At 35.9% G+C, this 9,312-nt stretch overlaps 1 protein-coding gene across 3 annotated transcripts; it reads right to left on the minus strand.

Annotated features, from left to right (window-relative positions):
* On the minus strand, positions 1-6,631 carry ETR1 (ethylene response 1). Of its 3 annotated transcripts, none has more exons than XM_006477852.4 (8): positions 6,244-6,631; positions 5,899-6,018; positions 4,243-5,190; positions 2,378-2,746; positions 1,982-2,248; positions 1,764-1,891; positions 1,433-1,627; positions 1-677 (listed from the first exon to the last, which is right to left on the minus strand). In XM_006477852.4, the coding sequence occupies exons 3-8, from the start codon at positions 5,146-5,148 to the stop codon at positions 320-322; spliced, it is 2,223 nt and encodes a 740-aa protein (XP_006477915.2). In that variant the 5' UTR covers positions 5,149-5,190; positions 5,899-6,018; positions 6,244-6,631; the 3' UTR covers positions 1-319.
* Between the last annotated feature and the right edge of the window lie 2,681 nt (positions 6,632-9,312).

Consider the following 9,312-nt stretch of genomic DNA (forward strand, 5'->3'; position numbering starts at 1 on the left):
TCATTCAAGAAGTGTTCACAAGTTACTATATTATAATTCTGTTTCCCAAAGCTTACAAAACAAGAAATCAGAAACCACAGGCAGAAATTTCACAAATCTGTTAGTATTTCTTTGCCACTGCGTTCATAACAATTTGCAAAAAAATGCAAGTTTAATGAACAAACCTGCCCTTTGTGTACATTTGTTATTTGGACCACTCTATTGAAAAGCTCTATCACAAAGTGGTATCTACCAAAAACCAAATGCTGTAGAGAAAGCTCTCACGTTACCTTAAATATTTTTTCCCCCCACTTAAAAGGTGTAGAAGCATTCTCCGTTTTTACGTGGACTCAAAGAGAACCCGGTGTTCCAAAAGATCTGACAAAACACTCCTCATTTTATCAAGTGAAACAGGTTTTAGGATAACTCCATCCATTCCAACCCTCATGCAATTATCCTTGGTCAAATTGTCAGTACTTCCAGTAAGGGCTACTATTAATGGCCTTTCATGACGCCTCGTAAATTTTTCATGTATATGGACAGCGACTTCATAACCATCAATTCCAGGCACGCAAACGTCCATGAAGACCACCTGGTGTTCGTGAGAAACAACTCGGAAGCACTCCTCAACAGAGCTCACCGTCATTACATCACATCCCAGGTGCAACAGAAGTCCCTTAGTCACTGACCTGCTAACACTGTATCACAAAATGGGTTCAACAATCAATCACATGATATGCAGCAGATCAGTCATTAACAAAACTAAAATTTGCGCAACTCTCAATAAAATGATATCAGAACAATCAAGTTACATAAGTATGCAAGCAAAGTCAAATTTTGTTAGAATAAGAAACTCAAGTAAAGCTCAAGCCTATGAAAATCCCAACATATAAAAACTTGAAACTACTTAAAACACAATTGTAATAAAACTGTTAGAAGAATGATGATCATATGAGAAAAAGAGAATATTTTTAAACTTTTCTGTAAAACGACCAAGCATTCCAAGGTCAGGCCTTCAATGGCAGGTTGAAAAACAAAAGGTGAAAACAGGAGGAAAATAGAGAGTTGTGCCACATTAAAATGTCTCAGAGATGCATTGGAAGCATCTCCAAGGCCTCATAAAACTCTACAATCACTAAATCGTTTATTTATCTGTAAGTATCACGCAAAGGCCATTTTTAGAGATATCTATTTTTAAAAAACGTTTCAAAAGGTGGGGGTGGGCAAAGACCAAATCAATTTTTTAGCCGCCTAACTCGGTTGGGTGGCTATAGAAAGTTGCTTGAAAACCACTCGGTCAAGCCCCTGTGGGCAGGTCATTTCTAGAGGTTTCCACATCCTGATTCACGACTACCAGGTCTTTCAGTCCCACAATATTATGGAATAAAACCCGACAGACTGATAATAAACTCTAAAATGAAACAACCTATAAAAGAATTGCCATATAACTGACCCATTTTCATCCATGACAATTACTTTAAGCCCTGGAAAATTGGTCTGTCCGTGTACCGGCATTTTTGGAATAAAGGAGAGGTTAGAATCATTTGAGTGCTCCGGAATCCCAAGTTTTACAATGAAGATGGCAGTACAACCCTTTCCAAGACCTTCACTTTCAATCCAGATATGTCCCTCCATAAGATTCACAAACCTGGTCACATGATACAAAGTTGGGAAAAAGCTCAGATGCATATGTTAACCAGTAAATCAACGTAAATCAACTCTTCAACCGTAACAGCTATTAAGCTGATTTACTGCCATGAGACCTGAGATAATAAATATAATACCTCTTACAAATTGCCAGGCCAAGTCCACTGCCACTAGAATTTCTTAGTGCAATTGCTTGATTTTGTGCAAATTTTGTAAATAAATTTGGAATATCTTGAGGGCTAATACCAGATCCAGAATCTTTGACCTACACCAGAAAAGAAAGTTATCCACTATTAACTTCAAGCTCTAAGAGATTAAGCAACACTAAGAAGGATCCAATTTAACAGAAACGAACCTGTACACGTAAATAAAAATGATTTTCACTCGGTACTGGAAAAAACTCAGGAGCTCGAGAGTCTCGTAAAGATTCTGATTTTGCTACAAAACCAGTGATTGAGATGTTGCCTTCTTTGGTAAACTTCACAGCATTACCAACAACATTTAAAAGAGTTTGCATAAGGCGCTTCTCATCACCAACTGCATACTCCGGCAGATCTGGAGCCAAATTCAACGCGACGAGCAACTTCTTAACTGATGCGATAGGCTTGATTAGGTTAAGGACCTGCAATGAGAAGTGATCAAATTACCATTGCAACAAACATCCGTCTGAAGTTAAGAAATTCTACAAAATACCCTGTATCCACAACGCAATCATAGACAATATGTAAGCAGCAAGAATGGATAAACCTACCTCCCTGAATACAGCATGGAGGTTAAAAGTTCCAATTTGAAGCTGCAGGCTACCATCTTCAAGCCTTGACAGATCTAGTACATCATTTATTAAAGTAGCTAAGAGATTGCTGCTCTTTAGAATTGTTTCGACCATGAGTCGCTGCTCGGGTGTCAATTCAGTCTCTTGCAGCAAAGAAGAAAGGGCAATAATTGCATGCATCGGAGTTCTCATCTCATGATTCATAACAGCCAGGAAATCATTACGAGCACGAATGGCTGTTTCTGCTTCTCTCCTGGCCGAGTCAAGTGCAATATTCTGCTGCATGAGAAGATCTCTCGCCCTCATTGACTCTTCTAAGATTGCAGCATGTGACAGAGCAACAGCCACCTGTATCAACCATGAAGTTCAACAAATAAGTTACCCTTAAAACTATCATACATTACAATCAAGGATCAATCCCAAAGCAAAAATAAAAAAGAATAGTCTCTTGCAACTGAAACACTGAAAATATTTTCACCCATCCATACACAAAGCAAGCCAACACCACTCTCAAGACTCAAACCTGGCATTCACGCTAGGCAACACGAGACATTAGAAATCAAATAATCAACAGACCCTCCAAGCAGACATTAACTCTCTTTTGATAGACATATTCTCAGACTTAAAATTCCACGTTTCTTTTGAAATTTAACTTGGGTAGACCAAGCAATGAACAGCAATTTTCCAAAGACTAAAACTCAAAGATCAATTTTTCAAAATCAATCTAAGACATAATGCTCCCATTGTTAATCAGAATCCAGAAAAAGAAAACCAAAATAGCTATCTACATGACCAATGTCTCTAAACTTAGCATTCTCAAGCCACAGTAAGATGTTAGTATTTCCACGGCAATGCAAATCCTCTGTTTATATTCATTGCTATAACTTGTATGCTATTTTAGGTCCTTTTCTGTAAGTTTGAGCTTTTGGGATAAATGGTCACTGAACATGTATATCAAAGCAAGGTTGACTAGAAGGTCTTGTGATCAATTCCTACCATCCGACTAATTAAATTTATAAAACAACTCAAGCTGGACTAGTGTTCAGATCGACATGAACAATCCATTTCATTAGATCTATGCATTCCTTGCCCATTTTGCAGCTCATACAACAATCATTATAGACTTCCTCCTCAAAAAGGAAAAAGAAAAGTGTACAAATGTTCTATAATCATACAATTCAATACTATTAGAACATAAAGCAATGAACAAAATGATGAAAACAATATATAGTTTTTAATAAAGTAGCATCAAACATTACACTATTTGCTGAAATAAAAACAAATGATGTTAACTGCATTGAAATATTCAAACGACTTCAGGTATAACTAAGATAGGATACACATCGATGCATCAAATGGCAATGTTTCAATGTAGTTCTAGATGAAAATCACACAAAACAACATTATAATAAATGGGAATCACTTCAGATTTTGGTCCCATATCATAAAATGCACTCACAAATATTATATTTGAAAACATAACCATGCTTGGAAACAATATGTATCTGAACATACATACCTCCAGGATGTCAGAAAAGTATGGGGTATGGAGAATATAAGCTTTTGACAGGACAACAAGGCATGGGGAAGAATTGATGTATGTGTGTTTTTATATCACTAAACATGAATTATCTACAGAAATTTATAAACATATAATTTTTACAGAATAGAATATGATATAGAATTCAAGAAAATATAATGCCCACTACTGACATAGAGAAAGAAATGGGATTGCTAATGGCTCAGCAGGAAGCATTTCGTGAAGTCTTCAACAACATCTGAGATCGAACTAGAAGAAATTGGTAATACAAAGATCAAATCAAGAAGGGAAACAAGTCTCAAACCTGATCAGCGACCACTTCAACAAGCTCCAACTCGTGGACATGCCACTGCCTTGCACTATCAGAGGGAAGCATCAAAACCATCAAAGCATAGCGTTTCGTTGAAAGCTCTGGCCAGTCATTAATTTGAAAATTTGAGAGATGCAGCAAAGGGACACGAACAGCAACCACTTCCCCTGGCATGTATTTTCCTGCAAGAGGCCTTAATCTTGCTACTGGACAATTTGGTGATATTTTTACCGCATGATTGGAACTGAATACTTGATTGATAACAGGAAGCTGGATGGGTACAGTATATCCAACAGGATTCTGCTGACGAAGTGTATACGATAGTTGAAGTTCCAAACCAGTACGAGTTGGCATCCACAAAGCACACTCTTCCAGTGCCAAAGTTCTACCCAATTCAACAAGAGTGGTCTTCAATATGGTGTGCCTATCAAGAGTGCTTCTGATCTCATGAGTCAACATCCTAACGTGTCTACCTGTTTCTTCTTGTGTACGGATCAGCCCCATTTCTCTATCGAGCTCAGCAGCCTTGTTCTTCAAAAACAGTTCTCTAGTTTTAACACTCAATAAGTCAGGAATAATATGCACGAGCATTAGGGCAGTTGCACATGAGACCACAGCAGTCAAAACCTTTGCAGTGGTCATTACGATAGCCACAGTCCTTGAATGCATGTTAAACGTCCACAAATTAATCAGATGCGTTGCCCCACACAGAACAATGAAAGCACCAAACTGCACAAGGACCCATCTATATGGAAACACGGCAGATTTCTTAACAAAGTAGATCAGTTCTAGAGGAATGGAAAAATAAGCAAGTGCAATGAAGAAATCTGAAATATATTGATATTTCATCAACAGTTCATCAGCTGGCCATTGTGGCTCAATGCAATTGCAAGACTCCATTTTGATTGAACCACCTTAGCCAATTCTCCCTCCTTTACATACCTGCAACAGAACATAGTGCAATTAAACAATCACATTTATTGATCACGCAAACATCTGACAGATGAAATGAATCACACTGCCTGATCATAAACTGGAACCAAAATTCCAACTTTAAATGGGTCATATTGTCAAAATGATAACTTAATCAAAATGATAACTTTTTCATGGGTTGGAGTCCAATGAGATATGTTTAATTTGGGGCCATGGAGGAGTGAGGTGCAAGGTAACTAAAATATATGTATGAATGTGTGTGTGTGTGTAAATGATAACTCTACTGAGATAGCAGAAGCTCAACGTCAATCAAGAACAACTACTGGAAAAGTAAAAACTGAAACAGTAATCGCATTTACCCTAATCTACTGTTTCAAATAGCTTTAATTGGTAAAATTGAGAGGCTGGTACTATAACAACCGAAAGGAAAAGGAACCAAACCACAAAAGATAAAGAACAAGAAGACTCATGCTAGCTCTGCTGAAATGATTCAAAAATCTTACATAAGAAGATTAAACGATTGGAGCAAAAGAAGAACCTCGAGCAAGGTACAATTCTGCTTCTAAAACAAATCAACACGACAATATTATATGTGTGTGTGTGTGTGTAATTCCTCTTTTGGAAACCAACATACAAAAAAGTAAAGATATACTAAATTGGAATGAGAAAACACAAAAAACTAATAAATTTATTCGATACTCTGATCCTATCTTCTACCTTCTATCCTTTTTTTAACCCCCTTTAATCAACCATAACAAATAAATCAGATAACTGTTGCGCTTTTACAGCCATCATCTCCGGCAAATCAGCACATATAACAGTACTAAATTTTTTCAGCTGCAACATGACAAAAAATATAGAAATAAAATTATAAGAAACCCAGAAGTCAATAAAATTAAAAATTATACATCAAGTAGCCAGAAAAAAAAAAAAAAAAGATGAACCCATTTGAGGACTCAAGTCAAAGGACTCCAATTTCTTACCAAAATTGAAACTTTCTACACAAAAATTATAAAACAAAAAAGAGCAGCAGAAGAAGCAGAATCAAATGAAAGTAATTACCTTTTGCTTAAAAATGTAATTAGCTTTGAAAAATGAAGATGGCGTTAGATTTTTTTTAATTTTTCCCCCCTTCTTAGGCCCGTGAGTAATTCATGAGAACCACTTTGACGATCTGCTTTACAATTCGAGGGTCTATTTTAATCCTTTTTAATCCTTCAATGTGAGGTTAAGTTCGCTGCTTCAGTAGGAACTTGAAATAACAGGCGGCTTTTGCACATCACGCAGCTGTGACTTTTGTCTGGTCACAACTCATGAGATCACCGTTGAATCGAAGTTTGTTTGAAGTGGGACCCCAGGAGTAGTGATGTTTCATGAATTTAGGGGAGATCAGAAATGATTATTGATTAAAAGACGGTGCGAGCTGCCGACTCGTGAGATCATTTTGTTTTGAAAACAAGACAACTGATTCTTATCTGCTTTTACTTTGGTCTGAGTACTTTCTCCTTACTATTTTAACTTTGCTGTTTTGTGCTAATTTACAGATAACTCCTCATTTTTATTTAAAATTGGGAAGGAACTAATAGTTTGTAGATAATCAATCAATAAAGTCCTCCTTCGTTGCTGATTTTTTGCCAAAGTCCCTTTGACAATCATCGAACTTTATATTTATTGGTCGGCACAAGGGAAAGGTTACATGCTCATTTCAAAAAGATTTCCAAATGCGTCTTCCAAGTACTCACCAAAAAGGAATAATTTTTTTTCCTTAAAAGATATCCAAATCAATTGACGATGTAATAATCATCCCTCATTGATCAGCACGAACCAATTAGTGTAAGTTGATTCCTAAATTAGGAACACCTCGTATGATAGGCAATGAGGGAGGAACACGCGACTCTTTAAGTGAAGTGCATTCAGCTCCACGAATAAGAAAATCATTTCTTTATCACAGCCTCTCGTGGATACTATTGCTCCATTAATCTCGATGGCAAAAGGTTAATAAAAAAATTAAAATTGACAAGTAAACTATACTTGTTTGATACAACACTTAAACTAATATAAGTTATACTATTATGAAACTTAGTAAGGTCCTGACTAGTGTTTGCACTTTGAGCCCTAAAGCGCTTCGAGTCTTTGCCCTCGTCACTTTGGAGCACTTGAACTCCTTATGCTAGGGGCACGTGGGAGCAGCCAATTAGAAGGTGTTTTGTAAATTAGAAGGTGTGTTACCTACAGCACCCTAAGTTGTAAGATAAACATCTGTCTTTGTGTTTTGTACTTCACACAATCAAATTTAGAAAGTGTGGTACATGCGGCGAACTGTTCCCACCGCTCAATAGATGCTTGATTAAAAAGCTATGAATAGCAGCCAATATTGCTTGTATTGGGTGGGCATCAGATCAGATTTGGATCAATCCAATCTGATCAGAATTGATTTATTCTTATTCGAATTGAATTGATTGGAATTAATTCGGATCAGATCAGATAAGATCCGGATCAATCCGATAAATCCAATCGAATTGCACTTGTTATTAAAAAAATTAATTAAAAAAAATATAAATATAGATTAAAAGAAACCCTTAAATCCTTAAAATTCCAAATCAGATACAAAGAATGAAAGAAGCAGCAGCATCATACAGATATCAATGAACCTAGCCAATCTCTTTGAGAAAAATCCGACTAGCTATCAAGCGTCGACTCCCTAGCTCCACGCCTACGACGTTGCAACCAGCAGCTGCTGAGCCTTTGAACTGCCCGTTGCCATGTTACCGGTCAAAGCCGCATGCAAACTGAAGTCCTAAACCCAACCGTTGCATTTATTTGTTTATTGCAAGTTCCAATGGAGTCAGATCCAAAAAGCTTGTGAGGTGCAGAGGTTATAAGAATGAATACTTTGACTTTGAAAAACTTGCATAAATTTAGGTCTTTTGAATTACTTATCAATCTGTTTTGATTTGCCAGTATGTCATTCTCCTAGTCTTTTTGGTAATCGTAAAGTTAAATTGTTTGATTTAGTTTTCTTGCTTTTGGGATGCAATTGTTACTGAAGATCTCAACTAAATAATTGATGTTAAAATGAATCTTCTTTTTTTCTTTTTTCCATTTGCTGGCTTGCTGTATTTTTTTTTTTATTTGTGTGATTTCAATTTTATATTGCAACTTGAAAGTGATATGGATTCATCTTATTTATTCGAACATATATTCATATATTATCGATTTGAATCTAAATGTAATCCGAATTATTCATCTAATTTGAATATGATCTGAACGTATTCAGGTTGAATTTAAGTTTAGATTGCATTCTGTGACTATTTTAGCAATCCGAATTCAATTTTACCCATCCCTATATATGCTTGTAAGTGAAACGAGAATATGGAGACGGATAATTGAATACAAAAGAGCTTTGCTAGCCATTCTCTTATTGACTTGCTTATTATCACTCTACTCCTTTAACTTCGCAATTCTTTTATATTATTTGTATGAATAATCTGGATACTTCCCAATTAATTTTACAATACATTATCAACATGACAATGCTCTATTATAGGAAGTATCCTATTCCGTTACGCTCTTTATTTTATCTATTTATTTAATAAAACTATCCTCACAAGTATGCTCTGTGGTTGCCATTAAATTAGACCTTCCACATCAAAAAATGAAGACAACCAAAATATTTCTGTGTTTATTTTCTACTAACATTGCCAGCAAAATTTGAAGACAAAAAATTAAAGATGAATAGAGGATCAATTATCAAATTGAAATTGGAAGTGTCTTCATCAATTAAATGATACCTATTTAATTTTATTTTTTTCATTTATAGATACATGAAGTTTAAGCATAAATTGTATTAATTCTGAAAAGAACAATGACGATTGTCTTTGGTTTTATCTCACCAACAATTATGAAGTATCTTAGACCCCTAACAAGTGATATGTTCACCGTATGTTTTGCATACTATCATTTCGACGAGACAACTTTTCCTCCATTAGGAGAATAGAAAAACACCTCTTGGGGTAAGGCGTGACTTTTTTGAGAGAAAGTGTCAACCATGTCTCATCTATATCTTTGCATCTCTATAAGTGTAAAGTGTGAAAGGTAATTCACTTGCAGCAAATGGAAAATGCATCTACA

This window comes from Citrus sinensis, chromosome 3, assembly GCF_022201045.2.
Source record: "Citrus sinensis cultivar Valencia sweet orange chromosome 3, DVS_A1.0, whole genome shotgun sequence".
Lineage (NCBI taxonomy): Eukaryota > Viridiplantae > Streptophyta > Magnoliopsida > Sapindales > Rutaceae > Citrus > Citrus sinensis.